General features: G+C 33.6%; 2 protein-coding genes across 3 annotated transcripts in view; one reads left to right on the top strand and one right to left on the bottom strand.

The window, feature by feature from the left end:
* The window catches only part of LOC108606268 (MKRN2 opposite strand protein), a 51,667-nt gene that overhangs the window by 8,017 nt on the left and 20,422 nt on the right, over nt 1-23,228 (bottom strand). For both annotated transcript variants that reach the window (XR_004458952.1, XM_033294813.1), the window contains exon 3: nt 3,509-3,979. Coding sequence is in view for 1 of the 2 variants with exons in the window: in XM_033294813.1 (XP_033150704.1) it covers nt 3,509-3,810 (302 nt within the window). In the remaining variant the exon portion in view is untranslated. The remainder of the gene's footprint in view (nt 1-3,508; nt 3,980-23,228) is intronic.
* LOC108606229 (protein eyes shut) overlaps nt 5,161-23,228 on the top strand; it is a gene marked incomplete at its 3' end in the record, with an annotated part of 45,169 nt that continues 27,101 nt past the window's right edge. Inside the window, exons 1-2 of the mRNA XM_033294815.1 lie at nt 5,161-5,606; nt 20,280-21,277. Coding sequence (XP_033150706.1) covers nt 20,823-21,277 — 455 coding nt within the window. The remainder of the gene's footprint in view (nt 5,607-20,279; nt 21,278-23,228) is intronic.

The raw sequence follows: 23,228 nt of genomic DNA on the forward strand, positions 1-23,228 counted from the left end.
ATCAGTATAACTAAAAATAGTACTACACTAATAAGAAAATATGAGAAGACTGCAGAACATGACATTTACATAGTCAAGGGAAGTGACAATAAAGATTTTGAACTAAAATGCTTTAACTTGACCGTTTTTAGTCCCCCGTCCATAAGAATACTTAATAAACGAGGTACTCTTAAAACCGAAATAACATCATGGCCGAAAGCTAATGTAACGTTTGAGTTCAAGCCAAGATTACAAATTAAGCCTAAAAACATCACTAATTATTTTAATGTAAGTTTTCAATTATGTTTTCGTATAATATCTTATATTAATTTTATATTAGATTACAGAGGAATCTCTTAAATTTGATATGTATACATATGAATTCATACCTTCACTCATAACATGCGGAACACTGATTTGTAAAGCAACGAATAATTATTTTGGAACAAATTATTTTGATGAAGTTTCAAGGGAAGTTTCGGTACTGCCTGAGATAGCTATATGCGACGCAGAAACTTATTATGATCAGATTCCAACCTGTGATAATTATAATGGTTCCTGTAATACTCAAGCTCGTTTTGCAATTGAAAGGGAATCAAAACGTTTTGCTTGTTTTGTTCAAGGATATAACGATGTCTCCTGGTATCATAATGAAAAGACACTGGATTCTGAAGAACGTAAGTTATAAATTAATTATTTAAATAAAACAAATTTATTAATATATATATATATGTACAATCAGATGAAAGTTCTATTTCCGTACTTGAAATACAAAATTTCTCTGCCAAGGACAGTGGAACATACAAATGTTGCTCAGATTATTTTAGTTTATGTCAAGAGCTCAATGTAATATTGGTGGAGGCAGAGGTACCACAATGGGAACACACAAGTTTTAGTGACAATTCCGTAATGGATCTGGGGTACAATGATGTCATTTCGCTGGAATGCAACGCCACATCCAATATTCCAGTGATTATTGAATGGTTTAAAGACAACGATCATAGAGACACATGCAAAAATCCAAATAAGTTGGAAGTGTTCCGTCTCGAAGCAAGTGACAGTGGTGTATACAAATGTGTGGCAAGCAACTGGAAAGGCTCTATTCAAAAAACAGTTACAGTCAATATAAGCGGTTTGTATTAGCTTTCGTGTTATTTTTATATTCGAAAATATTTTAATTTAATTATTATTTTAGCACTAAGAACTTCATGGGTGCGGCTACTTATCGTCATTTGCCTGCTTGTTACTTTCTGTATTTTTACTTCTGTTCGATACTTTCTTATTCGTAAGAAGCACAAAGCACTACGAATCGCATTCGAACAAGGAGGAAATATAAATCCGGACATACTTATAAGCGAGCAAGCTAATCTTTTGCCGTACGATCCCAAATATGAATTTTCCCCTAAAAACCTTAACTTAGTTGAACAGTTAGGAGCCGGTGCCTATGGAATAGTTTACAAAGGAGAAGCAAAAGATATTAACGATATGGAAACAGTCACTACGGTTGCTGTGAAAATGGTGGATCGTACAGCAAGCGAAAATGCAGTTAAGGCATTAATCTCTGAGCTCAAAATAATGATTCATCTCGGTCAGCACTTGAATGTTGTGAATCTTTTGGGCGCCGTTACGAAAAATATCATCAAACGTAAGACTCAAATCAAAACCAACCCGTTTACAATTTTCTAAATTAATTTTTATTAAAAATAAGGTGAGTTGATGGTCATTGTTGAGTATTGCTGCTTTGGGTGTATCCAGGACATTCTTCGAAGCAATCGGAAAGCCTTTATAAATCAGATAAATTCGACACTGAATACAACTGATCTGAATGGAAGTGCGCAGAATGTAGCCAAGAATTCACTCAAGTAAGTTTATTTATATTCATGTTAATATAATCTGATTTATCAACAGTAATGATTTAAGATATGCTGCTATGGAATTCACTAGCACGACTGATGATTGTAAGTAGTCTAGATTATTGATTGCGAGTTTCAAATTACACCATGTTATCCATTTTAGATGACAACCCCAATCTTCCATTCAGTGACGAAACAAATTCTTCAACGATCACAATAACCACAACTCACTTAGTTAGTTGGGCCCTCCAAGTGGCTCGTGGCATGGAATATTTGACATCCAAAAGAGTCGTTCATGGGGATCTCGCAACTCGCAATATTCTACTGTGCGAAAAAAATGTGGTCAAGATTTGTGACTTTGGCCTGGCGCGCTCAACTGATACCACTGGCATATACATGAAGTCAGGTTGGTGTTAAATTCTAAAATTGTTCATGCTCAGAGCATCAATTTTAGTTTATTTTAATAGGAAACGACGCTATGCCCATCAAGTGGATTGCTCTGGAGTCTCTGAAGTATAGAAAGTTTAGTATATATAGCGACGTTTGGTCCTTTGGAGTTACACTTTGGGAGCTGTTCTCTCTAGCTCAAAGCCCATATGATGAGGTTGCTCTTGATAAGCTATTTGAGCTACTAAGTACGGGCTATCGAATGAGTCAACCTCCATATGCTAATCTGCAAATTTATAATATTATGCTTGACTGCTGGAATGAAAGGTAGTGATTTTTATTTTTAACGCTTATAAATTATAAGTTATAATATTTCAATTGTTCTCATCTTTCTTTAGCCCTGAACAAAGACCTTTATTCCATCAACTAGAGAAACAGTTTTCTAGCATGCTAAATGAGCAACTAACAGGTGTAAGTTTATATTTGTGAAAATGTGATTCATTTACCAGATGATTAATATTTTTAGGACTGTGTGTCAATGAATAATATGGATATGGTTTCAAATGCGGTGGAAATGAATAATCAACCAATGGCCTATATGGAAATGACGCGGGCTCCCGAAGGACCAATTTATATAAACACTATAAATTCGGGTCGAAATGAATTAATAAATGAGGCAATCGAACTGCAGGAAACTAAAAATATTAAAAATTCACATCTAGAATCAGGATACCTGCCGATGAAACCATTGCAATCTATGACAAGCAAATTTGGCGTTGGTTCCAAAAAAACAATTTCCAATCCGAATTACTCTTAAAAAGCAAATCTCAGTAACTTTTATATTTTGAACCCTTAACGGCATAAAAAATATTTACTATATAAAATATCTTTAATATAATATTAATTCACTCAAAAAAATTATCTAAACTATTTATATATTAATTTTCTTGTTTAAATACTTTTTATGATGATGATGATCATATGATGCTGGATTGTTAATTTAAGTAGTTGAAGTTTTGGCATCAGTGTTTTGGGGACTGCCTACTCAGACTTAGCTATAAATAAAAAGGAAACTTAAACTCTCTGTAAAAACGAAAACTATAGTTATCACAATTATGCACATTTCAAGGTTTATTTAAACATTATTTGCCTCTAAACATTATTTAAACCCTTCTGGAACATTTTCAAGATTATTTTGCTATAAATAAAAGTTACGATGACTGAGCCTAGTAACATTTATTTATAGATACCAAACCAAGTAACTCTGTATATTTTAGTTTGATACTCACTTGAGAAAGTCGCCAGTGGAGGGTCGCAAAACAATCGCACATGGATGCTGTGTGGCACGCACAAAGGGATAGGGCAACCGAAAGGGCAGCAGCCTGGTGCTGGTCTGGCTGCTGGTCTCGTTCTGGGCGGTGTCGGTTGGAGAACTGGAATTCACATCTGCAGCAAGCGGCGCATTGCAATGCGGACAAGTGTGGGGCAGTGTGAAGCAGAAAACTTTTACGTTGCAGTGATGAAAGCACAAAATGCCCGGATCTGAGGTAATTGTGGTCGTCGCAGACGCCATTGCGGTTGCCGCCAACATGCCGGACAGACAGACAGGCAGGCAACTGTACACAGAGACTGTCGCAGCAGCTGCCCCTGGCCCGTATTCTAATTGATACACTTGCGTCTATTGTAGCAGCCAGGCAAAAAGGCTTAGGCTACAGCTCCAGTTGCTATCCTTGGGGTTGCGCTCCTGTGGTTACGCAGGCCTGCAATAAAACGTGAAATTCTTGTAAATAAGCCAAACCAGCCGCATGTCAGCAAAGTTGTTTGCATTAGCTAACAAACGAGTAAGTTTTGCTTGCAAAATTCAATCAAATTTGTATACACTTTGACGTTTTTGTAAAAAATGGAAAAAGCTTATAAGGAAGTTGTGCAAATGTATGTAACAGGGAGAAGCAGGCGTGGTATAAGTATATATATTCTTGGGCAGCAAGATAAACTGAGTCGATATAGCTACGTTTGTCTGTCCGCCTGACTGTTTGAGCGACTGTTTTTCAGCAAGTATAAGAGCTAGTGCAATCAAATTTTGTATGTTGCAGCTTCTATACCCAAACCCGAATGCTTTTATTTTAATTTTGTTATTTCCAGCCCCCTCCCCCGCAAAACGAAAGAAACGATATTAAAAGCAATTCAAAAATATTTAAAAATCTGAAATAAATCACAAAAACGCTTGCTCATGTTTTTGACCGTTGCCGAATTTCAGAAGCTTCGGATAAATAACTTCTAATTTTCAATATATGACGCGCCATAAAAAATACTCCAAGTGTATATAAAAGTTGGTTGCGCTCAATTTTAATTTGTGCACTTATTTGTTTGTGGTTTGCAGCAAACTTATGAGCGAAATCAAAGCGGCACTGCGGGCGGTAAATTGAAGTGTAGAAATGTTTAGTTAGTCAAAGTAAATGAAATATTTTAATTGTCCAGAACTTGATCTGAGTGCTTATCATTTGCATTTGCTCTGACTAGGCCAAGTGAACTTCTTACTAAATGCTGTTATAAGCTATAAATCAATGAAAATACAACGCGTAATGTGTGGCCCACAATGAAAACAAACACATTAACTAATTATGTCAATATAGCGCAGCAACCACTTGACATGCAGCAAATATCCCTTAAATTGTTAGAGCAGAGCACCAACCATATGTTCAATAGCAAAAAGCCGGCACAAAACGTAAACAAACCGGCAAAATGAAAACAAAACTTTGGCATAAAAAGCGCAAACTCACCACCAAATTGACACAAACAATGCAAGAGAGCGCGAGCGCAACTGCTTAAGAGAGCGAGAGCGAGAGAGCAGCAGCAGCAAGTGCAGGGGACATTAATTTCCCTTTGCTTGGCTGCTTGGCTTGGCTTATGCGTTGGCAGGCGGAACTAGTTGACGGCGAGCCGTGCAAGCAGTCAGTTGTTAACGGTAAAAATAAACAACAGTTTCAATACAACAATAACTGTAATAACTAAAAACCAACTGTGCTCACTGCTCAGTGTGTTGTGCCTGTGTTTGTGTTTGTGTTAAAGGCTTTGACAATATGCAATTGTCCTGTCGCTAAACAAAAATAAAAAATAAAAAAACATTTAAAATATTAACTGTCTAATAGTTTGCTCTACTTTGTTTAGTGTTTTGTGTGTTTGGTTTTTGTGGCTTTTGCGGTCTGAGGGGTTGGTTAAATATCTATTTGAAGTTCGGTTGGCCGCACTGTCGTTCGTTTACTACTGTGTGCCGCCTTTTGTTGCATGGCAACAACACTTGGCTAATCGATGAGAGCTGCCGAAAAATATAAACAAACACAACAGCAGCGCATATAATGCAAGGATAATGACCCAAACCCCTAAACGGTGCGTACTCTACTTAAATTTTTAAAAATTTGTCAACAAAACTTTTTTTTTATCTTAAATACATCACAGAAAGTTTGTCAACAATGAAATGCTGAAGTAAATTGGCATAACTGCTTATTTTTTTAGCTGATTCTCATCTTGCCAATTATGCGCCTAATGGGCGTGGCCAGAAATTAAAATGTTTACTTTGGCAAAGTTCCCAGTTTCTCATTTGACAGCTCCCACGTTTGTTTTGTTGATTTGGGTTCGACTTTCAAGTAAACAGCAGATAAATTTCGCCGAAATGCAAATTAAGTGACAGTTTTTTGACTTAACGTCGAAATAAAATTGGCAAGCATATAAGTCATTTATTAAACTGATATTGACAATGGGATTAAGTTGTTGCATAAAAAGGATTCATTTGTGTTAGGCGTAAATTTAGCATTGATTTCAAGTTAACAAGAAATTCTTTGGCAACAAAGTTAGGCATGAGCTTTTAAAATTCAACTGGCAGCAGAATCTTGCAAAATATTTATTTATTATTTAACAAATTAAAATTTAATGTGCTGTACTAAGCTTTACTAAAAACCAGCTTTAAGACTTTGCTTATATTTAAAATGCATATTAATAATATTATAATAAACAAGCCTGCATTCAATTTAAATATAATTAAAGCAAATTCAAACTAAGTTTCAATTACAAAGCTGCCGCAGTCTTCGTTTCTTTTCTGCTTGTTTATGAGTTGCGCATATTTAGAAATTAAATTTGTTTATTTCAGTTTATGTCAAGCTGCATATTAAGAATGAAAATTTGCAGCAGCAGCTGCAAAGTGAAAAGTTCAATTTGCTTTACTTGCGCAAAAGTAAACGAAACGGCAAAGTAAAAAATAAGCATAAAGCAAATAAACAACAACTAAAGCAGGCGCAAAAGTACAAAATTGTTGGTTGTGAAAAATTCATTTTGTAAGCGGACACTTGACTCCTTTTGGCGAAACACAAATGCAATAAAGGATATGACAACGCGTCCAAGCCAAGGACATGCAGCAGTCCTTACCGGCTTGCCTTTGCTTGCTTTCTTTTTCTGATTTCTTTTATTTTTTGTCTTGCCTGTTTGTCGTAACGGTAGCAAACATTTCGAAGAAGCTGCAAACTGCGTACAGAGAAAATACAAAAAGTTTATCTCTAGTTATCTCTTGAGCATGTGTGTGTGTGTGTGTGTGTGTTTAGTCGACAAGCTGTCTGAAATGAAATTACAACTTGCATCCTTTTTGGCCCAGAACTTGGCACGACATACCCAAAGTATTGTTTGTGCCAACCAAATACATGAAAGAGGCTGCCGAAACTTATTTCGCCCACTCGCTTCCCCCTTTTATTAAAATCTCACACATTTAAGTGAATTTAATGCGCTACGAAATTTTTATTTTATGTATAAATTAAATATTAATGCTACTACTACTAAAGCAACAAAAAGAAATGTGGTACATCAAAAATGCAAATGATATGCCAAACCAGCCAAACCAAAAATTTAAAATAATCAACGACATTCGATATGCTTGGCATTGAATTTTTATAAGCAACATTTATAGACAAAGAGCAGCAGCAATTGAATTATTTATTCAATGCGTTCAGTATATTTAAGCATATAAAGAGCATTTTATATTTTAAGTTTAATAAAGTTTGTAATCATAGTTGGCTTGCATTTTTTATAAGAAGCAAAGCAACTTAACTGCAATTTATTTGTTTAAGAAGTTGCAAGGCAGCAATTTTTTATTTATAAAGATTTTATTAAACAAATTTTGTTAGAGCGGAATGCAAGCTCAGATATTAAAAAACATACCGACCTATTTATTAAATAAGCTAAAGCATTTTTTAATAAATTAATTTCCAGCCTAAAATGTATTTAAATAATTTTTAAGAGAGAATATTTTAGGCTTTGCGACTGCTTCAAATATTTTTAGCTACTTTTCATTTAAAAATATTTTCATAAATTTAGTAGCAACTTGGGAAATTAAGACGCAAGCATTTTTGCTCGCTGGCTAGCAAATAAATTTGAAAAAATATTTATAAAAATAAATTGCAGCTAACAACAATTTGTTTTATTGTTATAAGCGCTGCTGCAGTTGTTTACACATAAATTACAAGCCAAGTTAGCAGGCAGGCAGGCAGCCAAACAGGCTCAAATGAAATGAGCCAAATTGACAACAAAGTTAGCAAGGTGTGTGTGTGTGCGTGTGTGTGTGTGTGTGGCAAGCAATCCCAGCGCTGCTTGTGCTGAGACTTCAAGTCGAATTAAATCAGAGAGTGAGAGACACACACAATGGCGCTGAGGTGTGCGCATGCCACGCCCCCTAAAAGCAAGCTTTGATGTTGCCGCTTCCGTTATACACACACCCATACACATTTCAAGTTGGTCGCACACAGTTTGTTGTTGCCGCCGCTGTTGTTTAAATAATATAAAATTTAAATTTCAAGCTCATATGACTACAGCCTCGTCCTCGGACTGCTGCTCGCTTCGCTCTTCCTGTACAACACCTAATTTAGTTTACTCTTTGTTGTCATTGAGTTAGCACTTGAGTGTGTGTATGTGTGTGCCTGTGTGTGTGTGGCAAGCTAGGAAACGCTTATGTGCCTGTCATGTTAATGGCGCAAACTTAAAGTGCTTTTGCCCTTATGCTTTTAATTTTTGTGCTGTCGCTCTTAAATTTTGTCTGCTTGGTAACGTTAAAGTCGAGCATGTAGTTAATTTTCATAGAAAATTGGTGGCATGCCTCGTAACGCTCAAAACTGTGCTATGCATATTTATGAGTAAAATTTATGAGTATAAATAATTTGTAAATTTTATAAAGAATTTAATAAGAAACAAATTGAACTTGGGCACAAAGTTGTTAACAATGCCAAAATTATTATGCTTTAAATTATTAAGCAACTCTTTTTGCTTTATAAGGTTTTAACAATTTTTAATTATTTTTTTTTAAGGTTGCAAAATATTTTTTATAGCTGTTATTCTTTTATAAAAATAATGAAAAATTAATATTTTATTTTAAATTTTGTTTTTAATTCAAGTTAGAGTTACGTTTTATAATATCTATTTAATATATAATAGATATTGTTTTATAATTTAGCTAATGCAATTAAATCAGCGAAAAACATTGACTTATGCATTAAAATTAAAATAAAACTGTTAAGCTTATTTTTTAATTTAGTTCTACAACCTCAAAATATTTTAGCTGATGCAATTGACTGAGCTAAAAAAATATTTCTTTAGCATTTCTTGGCATTAATTTAATTTTGTTGGCTTAATTTATATATATCTTAAGTTTCAATGATATTTTAGATAAATTAATATTTTTTTATATATACAATTCTTAAAGCTTAAGAATTTTTCAATATGCAAATGCATTATATTTTTAATGTAATTTCAATATCTTTGCTGCCAAATCGTTTTATATTATGCAGCCAGCCAACTTGAGTGCCACAGCTTTGGCAAAATCATTTATTTTAAATGCTGCTGCCAATTGAAAATCAAATTCATTTTTCCTTGCTACTCGTCTTGATTTCGATTTCTATTATTAATGCATTTTGCACGAAATGAAAAGAAATGCCTTCGAGTTAGCTCGACACCTGCCATTAAAGCTGCTGGCAAGTTTGCCTTGGAAGTTTTCTTGGCTATAACTAACGGCGGACCCCTAACTATGGCGTCTGGCCATTTTAGCTGCAAGTGCAGCAACTCAGCTGTGCGCCCCACTCTTAGACACAAGGGTCACAAATGTAAGCCAAACACACACACACACACACACACACACAGCTGTGCTGGGGCTTCTTGGCTCAGAGTGTGTGTTGTAACTTTTTTTTCTCATTTCGCTGAGTTCTTAATTAAATTATGAATTATGCACAGTTAGTTAAATAGACTTGCTGCTGGCACGACACTGCTGCTTAAATATATTCGCTATTTATTTTTATTTTTTTTCATATTTTTTAGCATATTTGTGGTGGCTTTTGTTGCAGCTTACATTGGCAACGGATTTGTGAGGCACAAATTGTAAACAAAGCAGCTCGCATAGCATTACACACACACGCACACATACACAACTGACTGCATATTCTCATTTTTATGCATTTTCTCTGCTTCATTTTTCTTTCGTATATTTTTTTTGGGCTCGTAAATGGCATTACTAACCCAAATACCTGTTATTGGTTATATGTGTGTCTCTGTCTGTCTGTCTGTGTGTGTGTGTGTGTGAGTGTCGCATACATAAGTCGCTTATTTATTGCAGCAACCTTTAATGGGCACAAAGTGAAAGTGTTGCTCAGCTGGCTGCTATCAAGTTACCAACTTGCTTGCCTCACAACAAATAAAACAAAAAAAAAAAAGGCAATAAGCACACCTAACTGACTTGCCTGTATTTGTATTTGTTGTTATATATTTTTATTTGCCTTTACACATAAAATTGCAGTCATAAAAACGCATAAAGTTGCCGTTATTTATGCTTAGCTCCCTGGACTTTTGCCATTATAAAGCTCAGGCCCAAGCTAAGGTTTTGTAGATTGTAATTGTGGAATTAGGCTTGGGCAATTTTCCAAGTTTTAAAAATATATCAAAAAAAAATAAAATAAACAATGCATAATAATAAATTTTTAAATACTTTTTGAAATATATAATAAATATATACGAAAATTCTTTGCAAATAAAAGCTAAACCTTAAAAATTTAAAAAAATGCATAAAAATATTTAAAATAATTAAAACAACAATATGTTATCTAAAAAAATATTTAAATATAAAATTTTGCTTTAATAACTTTTAAAAGAACTTGCAAATAAAAATGTTTAAAAATAAACATCAATAAATAAATTAAAGCTTCAAAAAATACATGCATATTTAAAGAAAAGCTAATAAAAAAATACTTTTGAATGAATATTTGATTTTGTTGAATGAAATCCACGCAAACTTTTTGTAAAGCAAAATAAACGTACAAAATTTTGTACTAAATTTAGGCAAGTAACTTGCTCAATATTTGCTGCTAATTAATTGGCTCAAAAATTTGAACGCACGATTTGTCAGTTTGAGGAGCTTAAAAGTTTTTGAATTAATTTTTGCCAAATAAAAAAAAAGCAATGCATTATGCGTTTAAAAAATGAATATGATATTGGTAACTACTTAATTTTATTGCACATACGCCATGTGGTTTGCACACATAAATGAATTTCATAATAAATATGCAGATATTATACAAAAATAAAAGTTTAATTCGCATGCGCCTCAAAGCAGGCAACACAATTGATAATTGGCAAAGCCCAAAGGCAACAATAACAGCTAAGAACTGGTAACGTTAACGTTAACAATGTCAACAACTGTGTGCAAAAGCCGCGAGAACCAACCGACCAACCAGCCAACTGGTGGCAACATCATCAAAGTCAAAAGCAACAACAAATGGCGCCGCGCACTTGCAACCGCAATGGCCAGCAGCAACAGTCGCCAGTCGCCAGTCGCAACCAGGACATGCGGTTAACTGTTGTGGGCCTATTGCCAGGACCTTAACAGCAAACTGAGCAGCAGCTACTCAGTGAGAGAGAGAGACACAGAAACAGAAACAGACACACGTTTGTCTGGTCAGCTGCTGACAACAACAAGAACAACAAACGCGTTTGGTGGTTACATGTCACCAGCATTACCTGCCCCACCCCCACCTAACGCTTAATTAACTTGACTTCTCGCATTGCATAAAAGTCCTTTGAGCGTATGCCAGCGCAAACAAAGTTAAACGCTCAACTTTTCACAAACAAAAAAAAAAAAAAAAGCGAAAAAAAAAGAATTTTCATTTTCTTGCGCTTGCACAATTTTTCGCCATTTCAGCGTTTCGCGCACTTTGGCCCAAGCTAATTTAATTGCAGCTACGTGCTGTCGCTTAATCAGGCGAAAATATTGCAATTAGGGCGTGGCGTGCGCCCTACTAAAGTGCGGCTACAGAAATTATCATCAATTTGCCAGCATATTTGTAACCAACTGTTAATTATACCCAAAACTGTTTAGAGCGCGCAGCTTTGCGGTAAAACTAATTTGCGCAAACTAAAAAAAATTAATATTAAATATCGTTGAACTAAATTATAAATTTCACAAATTATATGTTAAGCGTAGATTAATTTTAAATTGCATATTTTAGGCTAAAGCGTTACATTTTTAGAGCAATTGTGGTAATTCATTAAAAACCTCAAACTAGCAAAATTTAAATAAAAATGCACAATTAATTTGCAAATTAAATATTTTTTATGCATAAAAGATTTTAGAGCAATATATTTAAAACATATGCTATTTATTACTTTTGCAAATATTTTTTTAAATATAAATTTAGTTTTATGCTTATCTTCATGCAATTTATATATTAATTTCGATTTTATTATTAGCCTACATTTCAATCCGTGCAGTTTATCAAAATTGCGGCAGATTGCGCATTTAAATATTTGACTATGGTAATTGAGATTTTGTTAACAGCAAGCCATATGCATATATGAATTTAACTGTTTGATTTTTCGCGCTATGGCGTTAAATTTATATGCAAATATATAAAATACATTTTGTGTGGCAACAGAATTGTCGCAATTCACAAAATGCGAATTATAAAGCTGCATACAAATTAGCTTCATTTACTTTGTCAATTGCAAATGCAAACAGCAAGAGAGAGACACACACAGTTAGTTGCATAAATATGCGTACCCAAAGTTGCACAACTGCAAACATTTTTAATTACAAAACGTACAAATTATTATGCACATGGCTACAAGCGAGACAGAGACAGAGAAAGAGCGAGTGAGCGAAAAAATGTTCATTTCAAGCGATAAAAACTTTTATTAGTCGCTAGAGCCAAATGTAAACATTGAAAATCTAGTTGAAGGCGATAAGCTGTAGCTCAACTACAGCTGCAATTTACACACACACACATACACACATACACATACATATATAGCGCGTCTGGCTTGTTACTGTAAATGCCGCCCAGTTTTTGTATAATCGATGTAACCAAGTTGTTGCTACTTCGCCTAGGCCCAATGGCCATGCTCCATTTCCAAACGCCCCCAAGCGCACGCCTACACTTGCCACGCCTCCTACTTATGTTGTTTATGCTACAGTTAACGTGCCTCACGCTGTCTGTGTGTGTGCGGCATTTTATTGTGTTTTGCGGCGTGATTTTGTGGCACGCTGTGTGTTTGCCTTGAAGCGTAGACTACGCATTTCGGCAATTGCTGGTTGAAAGCCACGTAGCATACATTTAGGCTTGCTGCCCAAGCATATTTTGTGCACTTATTGATTTTTGATAAATAAAGCGTACGCCCCTACATCTCCACCCACTTTCGTCACACCCAAAACAATTTGGTTAAAGTTATTTGCAATTCTTGCGGGCAAGCAACCAAAGAGAATTACCAAATACTGTGAGAAATGCTGTAGCATAAAATCAAATGCAATAGTTGGAGTTTGCTGCTTGAAATATAAATATTCTAAAGCAAAACAACAAAAGAAATGTATAAAAAATGGTTGTAGTCGACATAAGCAGACCCAGTACATTGTATAATAATATTATACTAACAGTTTTCCTTAATTTGTAGGCATGAGCAGGCAGGGTTAACAATTTTAATGCTAACTAGATAAGCGTATTATAAATAGAAAGCTATGTACCAAGTTTGGCGCTTCTAGCTCCTATAGTTGCTGAAATCTTGACGCTCATACAGTCAAATATGGCTTTTTAATATAAACTCAGCAAGCGTAAAATATAAACAAATTTACATAGCAATTTTGGTATCTCTAGCTCCCATAGTTGCTGAAATCTTGGCGCTCATACAGACATATATGGCTTAATAATATAAGCTCAGCTATCCTAAGTTTTAAACAAAGTTACGTAGCAAATTTGGTGCTTCTAACCCTTATAGTTATTGAAATCTTGACGCTCATACAGACAGACATGACTTCAAAGGCACAACTCGACAGCATTTTATATTTTTCCACACAAATCTCATGCCACTAACTTAAAAGCCCCTTTACCTGTACTTAAAATACATAAATAATTCTTAAGATCTCACTTTAATTTGCAAATTGCTGTTCATTTTCATTAAAACCAAAAAACAATCAATTCGAATGCCAATTGCCTTTACCTGAGCAACAAATCAATTCTAATGAAAAGCACACTCTCTAGCCCAGAGTATCGTAGCGTTGGTTAAAGGCAGCGCCTGTGTAGCTTACAAAGACAAATATTGTTATATAAATTTAGCAAAATAGATGGCATTAATAAATATTGGCTTGGCAGCAGACAAGCGTGTTTACACAGCCAAAAGAAAGAGCGAGCAATAGAGAGAGAGCGAGAGAGCGAAAGGCCATTAGAAGCGTAGCAGCCAAAAAAGCAAAGCAAATCAAGAGCAATTTTGGAAAACACTTTTAAAACACATTTAGAAAACAAGCAAAGCAAAAGAGTCCAAGAGCCAAAGTAAACATTGAGGGGTCAGCTATCAAGGCTGTCTGCTTCAAGCTAAAAGCTGGCGAGAAAGAGAGAGAGAGAGAGAGAGAGAGGGGGAGAGAGTGCGAGCGAGCGAGCGCACACAGACACTTGCCCACGACTCTTTGCTGTTCAGACAAAATAGATAGTTTGGTGCCACGTGGCGTATGCGCAATCTTCTTATAACATGTATACGCCACATTGTGTGCGTCTGTGTGTGTGTGGAATCACTGTACTGCGCGCGTACGGCCACTTAATCTTCACAACTGGCGCAGGATATGCTAGCCATATATATTCAAAAAGAAGCAGAGCATATTGCCAGACAGACAAAAGCAGCAGCAGCAGCAGAGACGAGAGCCTGGCGCAACATTTACTCTGGCCTCTTGCACTGGCTTTTGCAGTAATCCATTAAAATATTACCAAAAATTATACAAAAGCCGTCTTTTGGCTTTAAGCAAGCATTCATATTATGAATTTTACGTATGCGCAGTAATCTTAATACAAAACGAAAGCAGCATAGATTTATGAGTTCTATTAATTAAATTTAAACAAGGCAAAGATTTAAAAAAAATATTAAGACTTATGCTAAATTGAAGAATATAAGCATATAATAAAATAAAAAGAATAATAAATATTTGTATACTAATTAAGCATTATAATAGTGAATAATAGTCATGGAGTAATATCAATAAAAATAAATGAAATTTAAAATTTTAATGTTAAATCTTCTAATAAAATCGTTGCATTCTATAGTCATATAAAATATATATTTAAATGCAATGTGTATTATACAAATATTTTTAGCTAGCTACATTTCTAAATTTTTACTTTTGCAATAAATTACATGAGAAAAAAATTGCACATAGCCCAAAACTCTTGTCAATGCTTTTGACGCTGCTTTTGCAAATTTTTCGCTTTACAAATGTCTTTGTCAGTTATGTCAAAATGCTGTCAATAACACAAAATGAGATGCAGTTTTCACCAAAAAAAAAAGAAGAAGAGTAAAATAAAAAATGTGCATAAAGCCTTCAACAAGTTTTGTGCAAATTTATTGCAGAGCTTTTGTGTTTTTGTCGTTGTTGTAGTCGTTACAAGTATGCAGGCAATTTGTGCACATAAATTTAATTAAAATATCATTGTTTATTCGCTTTCTCTTTCTGTCCTTTTGGCTGTGTGCAAGTTTTGAATTTATGCAAAGCGTCGGCTGGCAAACAATGTAAAATCATCTACTTGGCATATGACGAGTCAGCAATGCAAATGAGCTCAGGCTATCGCTCTCGCTCTCTCATTCTTTCTCGCTCTATTGCTAGCACAGTGTGCTTACCTTTGGTGCTGCTGTGTGTGCACTTTAAAATGTTGTTAATTAATTCTGACAAACATGGCGCAAATATTTGAACACAACTGTTAAAGGCAAACAAGGGCACGTAGACACAAGAGCAGCTGGTCAGCGCACAAAAGTAGGCAACAACAATTAGAAATTGTCTATGTGTGTGTTCGCACGCGTGTAAATCGATTGCCCAAAAATAAACACAAACACACACAAGCAAAGCAGCAGTAGAAAAAAAAATAATTAACTTGTCTTTTGCTAGACATATGAGTGAATAGCCCATTCCAACTTCTCAGACACGCAACTCACAAATACAAATACAATTACAGCCAGCACTACTTATTACGCCCATCCCCCCCCAACTCCACCCCCTTTGGCACTTTACGTGTCTGCCGCCGCGCACTCTTAGCGTAAGCGAAGCAAAACTTTTCCACTTCGACATGCAGTTGGGGGGAGGGGTCGGGGGGCGTGCGCCATGTTATTGTTGCGGCTCGTTTAAATTAATTGGCTTAAATCAATTTCTGACTTTGACGTATTGAGCAGCATTTTTCCCAACCGCACACAGTTGCCGCAAATCATTTTCATAACTCATCTCGGACAGCCCCAAGTGCCCAGCGAGTGCTCTTTGCCCAATTTGGTGGCTGCTCAACACCCAAAGTGAAGTTAATTGAATTTCGTTAGGCAAATAATGACAGTTGAAGTGCGCGAGCTGGCCATTACATTTTTAACTTAAATTAATGGCCAAGCAGCTACTAAAAGCATAATTTATAAACATCAAAGCTTAAAGCTGAAGCTAATTCAATATTTGGCAAGTACAAATATATTTTGAACAATTGTTTTGGGAGTTGAAAGCTAAAGTTCAAATAATGAAATTATACGTTAATTTATGTCGTAGTAAAAATGTAGACATAACTTTTATATTATTTGAGCAAATGCTTTTATGAGTTTAAGCTTAAATTGCAAATTAAAAGCTTATTTTTATGTTTTGCGTTGAAATATATATTCAATAAATTTAAATTAAGAAAATAGCAAGTAATTTCTTAAGTCTTATTTTGCTTTTAATTTTTAAATCTTTTGAATTATTTTATACCTCATGCAATATGCAATACTATTTCATTTATTTCTTAATAAAATTATTATAAAAATAAAATTATTAATATAAGTATACTATATAATTTTTGTATACCTAATATTATAATTGTTAGTTTATATGGAATATTATTTCAAAAAAATTTGGAGAATATTTTTGAGCTATTTTTATTATTTTATACGGAATATTATTTCAAATATTTTATAAATTTGAAGAATATATTTGATATGGAATTTTATTTAAAATATTTCATAAATTTGAAGCATATATAATATTTTATATGGAATATTATTTAAAATATTTCATAAATTTGAAGAATATATTTGATATGGAATTTTATTTAAAATATTTCACAAATTTGAAGAATATATTTGATATGGAATATTATTTAATATTTCACAAATTTGAAGAATATATTTGATATGGAATTTTATTTCAAATATTTCATAAATTTGAAGCATATATTTGATATGAAATATTATAAAATTTAAAGAATATATTTGAGCTAAACTTACCACTAAAGTCTTACATTTCATTTCTTGTATTCTTGCTATATTTTGCTTGATTCTGGCTTTAGAAAATTATGCAAGTTGCAATGCTGAATTGGCTTTAATTAGTGTCTGTTGCAACATTTAATTACATTGGGCATGCCTGTTAATTGTTGTTGCTGCTGCTTCCATCATAATACAAAACGCATTTCCAAGGCAATGCATCATTATCAACCAACAATGTTCAGAGCAGTTAGCCTTGGCTGCCAGTTGCATTGCTCATTGCCTGCAAACCTTTTGCTGTCACTCAGCAGTCAAGAGAGCACAAGAGAAATACATTTGCACACACACACACACACACACACACACACACATACATATAAACCTGCTTATAATTACCCAGTAGATTACACATTTTACCCCCAACAAGGCTCATTCATTAATGTCATCAAAAGGAGCAGCAGCAGTCAACGTCTGAAAATCTGCAACATTTTGTTGACACACCCAGCGGACAGCAAACGGACCAACATTAATGACACTGCTACTGCTTCCTGTCCCAGCTCATGCCACATGGGCGTGCAAACAAGCTTGCCAAGCTTCACCTAAGCAGCGCAGCTTGCCACACAAAGTTGCAGTTGTGCAAATGCCATAAAAAAGGCGGCAGCAAGGGGTGTGGCCAAAAACAAACAAGAAACATCAACGTTGCCAAGTCGTCGTCGCTTCCTCTCTAGCTCGCTCACTCTTTTTTATGCGCTAGTTAAAATTTGTGTGTATGTGTTTTTTTTTCTCAAAATTTTGTGCTCAGCAGGTGTAAACAATTTGTTGCCCAAGCTCAACACTTGACAACACTCAACGTGCTACCGTCCAAAAAATAAAAAATAATACTAAACAAACAAAACCAGCAAAAGAACGAGCAACACTTGAGCATGTCAAGCCAACAGTTTTTGCTGCTGTTTGCTGCTCTACTAAATGCTAGTCAAAATTGGCTAGATTGTTTAATAAAATTAAACTTAAATCTAAATAGAAGTTGTAGCTTGTTGTATTTAAATACAAACTAATGAGTTGTTGCTTGATTTATAAAACAAAACGTTAAAGCTGCTAGAAATAATTTCGAAGGTTAATAAATATAAAAAAAAATGTTTTTATATTATTTGTTGTATTTTCCAAGTTATAGAAAAATATTATATATAATTTCTTAGTTGAATGCAGCTATAAACTACTTCAGCAACATCGTCTGTTTCAAAATAAGCAACAAAAAAATATTTCACTAAATTTAATAAATATAAAAAGTATTTTTTAAAAATATTTTTAGTTGCAAAAAATATTTTACTAAATTTAATAAACATAAAAAGTATATAAAATAAAATGTATATAAAAATAAAAATATTTTTAGTTGCAAATATTTAGATTAAAAGTATTTCTCAACTATAAAAATCACAGCATGCTTCAAAAAAGATAAAAAATATTTGCGAAAATTTAATATAATATTAAAAACTAATTCTTTTTATGAAAAATATATTGAGTTTCATAGTCATCAATATGAATTAATTCTTAATATTATACTAAATGTCGGATAAAATTTTTTTTAAGTCTACCTAAGCATTTTTTATGCTCATCAATAATTTTTGCATGCGTAAAATAAATATATTTAATACTTTAAGCATTTTCTAAGTACTGAAAGCCCAACTTAACCCATTCATATTTTTATAATAATTTTTTAAAATTAAAATTGTTATTAAGCTTATTTAAGATTATGCCGAATATACTTTTAGTAGATTGACAAGATTGAGAGTCTTATCTATGCTATAAGCATATGTCCAGCTTAATCCTTAGCAGTAACTGATCTACTGCATAATTTGGCTCTAAAGGCTGTAAATAGCAGATGATTGTGTTGCTGGTTTCAGCTTACAGATTGTTGCTGTTGTTGTTGTTGTTGTTGCGGATGCAACAATTGTGCTCATTGGCATAAGCCAGACTCGCTCGCATTATTGTGCGCTATTCACATTGCCTGGCACACACATTACACATACGTCCCGTTGGCTGCGTTGGAAACTTTTATTGTCTTTTGCCCGTTGTTCGTCTGTCTGATTTTGTTGGTTTTGCCTTTTTGGCTCACATTGCAGCGTTAAGTCGGATTTATGTTGATGTGTGCTTCGTTCACTATCTACAGTTGTTGCCTCTCTGTCGTTTTGCTTTTTTTTTTTCTTTTTTGGTTGGTCAGTTTTATGGCCAGACACATTCGCATTTGGCCTTAATTGACGTGCACTGTTCGCCGTCGTTTTCAATTTTGAACTTATTACTCTTCATCTCTGTCGCGCACTTACTAAATCTGCACTCTCCTTCACTCTCCCATTCTGTGTGGCGCGTCTTTTGTGGCTGCCATGAAAAATATTTATTCCGCGCTCGCCATGTGCAAACAAAAAGTTGTTAACTTTTGCGCTGCTGCTTTTTTGTTCGAGTTCAGCTCTCTAATCCATTCTACTCAGCAACAGTGTGTTATGGTCTGGTCTCTGTCAGTTTGTTTTAATGCTCAAAACTAAGCACACACAGACATGTAAGCGAGTTGCATTTCCCTTTTTGACATATGCTATATGGGCAGCTATAAAACAAAACTATTTTGTGACTTTTGTCAAAGCCAAGAGCATAAGTTAAATTAAGTCAGATATGCAGCACCAAATATTTAATATTAAATATGCGCATTTTATTAATAAACTTTTGGGCAATAATCTGCAGTTTGAAGCATTTTTCAGTTTAATAGAAATGCAGCTGAATTTATTTGAATAAAAAATTTAAATATATAAATTAAAAATGACTAATATAACACTCAATTTAAAATTTACTGTCACCTATTATATATTTTATAATTATTTAAAACTTTAATAAAGCTAAATTTTTGTATAACTTAATTAATAAGCTCTGTGGCAATAATCTGCATTAAAGCTTTCACTTTAATATTTAAATTTATTTTAATAAAAAATTAAAATATATAAATTTAAAATTTGACGAATACAGCACTCAATTGAAAATTTGCTGATATAAATTATATATTTTTTTATTATTAAAACCTAATTTTATATTTACCCAGCTTAATTTTTGAATAAACTCCAATAAAAAATTTCTATAGCATACTTTTTGCTGCTACTTTTAAAGCCTTATTTATTTATTTAATTTTGACTATAGACAATTGATAGTAAAAGAAGAATTATAAATATTTTTTAATTATATATTGCAAACAATTTCTTTTATGCTGACATTGTTGGCAAATTTAATGCAAGCACTACAATTATAACTGTATCTATTTTCTATTTGCAGCTGGCAAATTGAAAACATGCTAAACGAAATTGCAGCGGCAAAATAATAAAAAAAGAGAAAGAGAAAAAAATTGAAATGTGAGCAGCGACAAGCGACAAAAGGAAACGCCGAGCGAAAAAACGAGATTCCAATAATAATAAGTAATAATAGTAATAATAATAGCGAACGGAAAGCAGTTGAGTAGAAAAAAAAAAGCTTACAAGTTGGCCAGTGGCCAGTGGAAATGCAAAAGGATGCGAGACGCTGGCAAGGATACGATGCTGGGCAATAAATAGAAGCACTCAAGTGTGTGTGTGTGTAAACAATTGTGCGAGGCAAAACGACAATGCAAACTAATAAAGCACTTGAGCGTGGCTTCTTTCTTTTTAATGCAACAACAACAACAACAAAACGCAGACGAAGCAGCATCAATCAAAAGTGTACGGCGCGCAACGGGGCGTATGAATAACGCAGCATAAAAATAAACAACAAACAAGCGAGTGAGAGAGAGCGACTAAGAGAGAGAGCGAGCTGCTGTTTTTTTTTTTTGTTTTTTTGTAAGCCATGGAGCGTGAGAAATTAAAAGCGGAAACGTGCCGTCGACGCGATTTAATTAATGAATGCATTAAATATGCTAAAGCAACTGAAATAATTGCAGCAACAACAGCAACAATAGCAACAACAACAACAACAACACCGCTGACAGCAAATGGAACTACAACCACGGGACTGAGTGTCACAGCCACGAAACCATTAACGGATATGCAACGAAACCACCTGCAAAAGATGCCAACAACAAAAGCAACAACAACAACAACAGCCACAAATGCAACAGCAACAGCAACAACAACTAGCAGCACATTAGCACGACTCTGGCAACAACAACAAAAGCTACAACAACAACATGGACTGCTATTGACGCTACTCAGTCTCAGTTTACTTGTGGGCAGCAGCCAGGCAGGATTCGCCTGCCTCAGCAATCCCTGCGTCTTTGGCGTCTGCATTGACGGCCTGAACAGGTAAGAGGAAGACAGCATCAGTTCGCTGGCTAGTTAAAGCTACAGCCCAACCCCATGACTATGTTAATGTCTAAGCGTAACTACACTGAGCGTAAGAGCTTTGATAAATTGTCTATAAGTTATAGCTATTAATTTGCAGCTGAGTTATATTCAATTGAAATTAATACAATTAATTAAAAAGTAATGCCCTATGGCTTAAAATGCTGCAAATAATTGCAAATAATTTAAAACGAATTTTTTTTGTTTATTTACAATTATTTTATATTATTTTTTTAACCATTTTTTTTGAGCAAGCAACGAATAATCTGCTGCTATATAAATTATTATATATTTTTTTTATATTAAAGTAAGCAAAGAATCTAAAGTATATTTTAAAATAATTGGTGATATTTATATTTAAAAAATATTTAAATATTTTTTTAAAATATATGGCTACAAATAATTAAAACATAATTTAAAAAAGAATTTTCTTATATTATTTCAATTATTTTATTTTATTTTTTATAAGCAATAATCTGCTACAAACTTTTAAGTAAGTGGCGCTGCAAATTTAATTTATTATATATATATTTTTTATATTAAACTAATCAAGGAATCAAATAGTATATTTTAAAATAAATAGTTGAAATAATTAGAAAAATTAGAAATATAATCTAAGAAATTATTTTTCTCCCTTTTATATTATTTTCCATTATTTTGCATAATTTTAAATATTTGGTGCATTATTTTTTAAGAATTTCTAATCGTAGTAATTAGTAACTATACAAAGCCGCTAATAATTGTAATTAAATCAATTATTGTAGCTTAAAAATCAAAATTACTTTTTTACTTATTTTTTTATGTATTTATTTATTGTTATTTACTACTATTTTGATTGCTAAGTAATTACCAAATTACGCGCCCTATTTGCTGTCAGTGTAAATTACAATAATGTAGTTGTTGTTGCACCTCGCTGTTGCATGCAACTTCTACTGCAGCTGGCCACTGATTATCGCCAGCCAATAAACTTCAACACTAGTGCGACTGCCTGGCTGCCTGCCCTGCAATTTGGAGTGGCAATAAACTTGTGGCACTTGAGCGCGCCAGCAGCCAAGAGCAGCAGTTGCAGCTGCTGTTGGCCACATCGATAGCCAGTTAGTTGCCACATGGATATGCTGTGTGGCAAATATGTTGATGCCGCCACTTTGCAGGCAAATGAATTCGCCACACACACACACAGACATAAAACTCAAACTTTTTATGCATGTCCTGTTTTGAAATGAGGTCAAGCCGAGCAGCTAGCAGCAGCTAAGTTGAGTGCATGCTGCTGAAAGCGGCATAAGCTGCGCATTATTAACAACTGCAGCGGCAAATTGTGTAGATAATGTGGCTTAAACTATGCTGAGCATCATTGCAGACACTTGTATTAAATAGGAATTTAAAAAAAGCAAAGATTTGTTTGAAAAATTAATGAGCAGCTAAGCTAACGAATTTATTTGCATTGCTTTGAGTTTAATAATTGCGATTGTTTTATGAATTTTCAATTTAACTAGCTAAGCTATTTATTTTTTATTTTGTTATACATTTAATTTAATTTTTTATGCATAAGATAAAACAATATAAATTAAAGTGAAAGAACTACGCAATATCCCAATATAATTTTTGAATAAAATGTTATTAAAATAAAGTTTAAAGCAAAATTTTCATTTTAAAAATGTCTATATTTCATTTGTGCCAATTTATGTTTCAGATATTAAAATGGCGTCGAATGTTGTATAAATTCTTAGCCTTGATAGCTAAAATAATTATTGAAAATTTTACCACACATTTCAAATAATTTCTTATGTTACCAAATTCATAAAAAAATAATTTTAATATTGCCTTAATCAATTAATTTTTAAATCATTTCAAAATTATTTAAAAAATTTTATTAGAAAAATTAAAATTAAATTTAAAACAGCAGCAAACAAAA

This window comes from Drosophila busckii, unplaced genomic scaffold, assembly GCF_011750605.1.
Source record: "Drosophila busckii strain San Diego stock center, stock number 13000-0081.31 unplaced genomic scaffold, ASM1175060v1 hic_scaffold_38, whole genome shotgun sequence".
Classification (NCBI taxonomy): Eukaryota; Metazoa; Arthropoda; class Insecta; order Diptera; family Drosophilidae; genus Drosophila; species Drosophila busckii.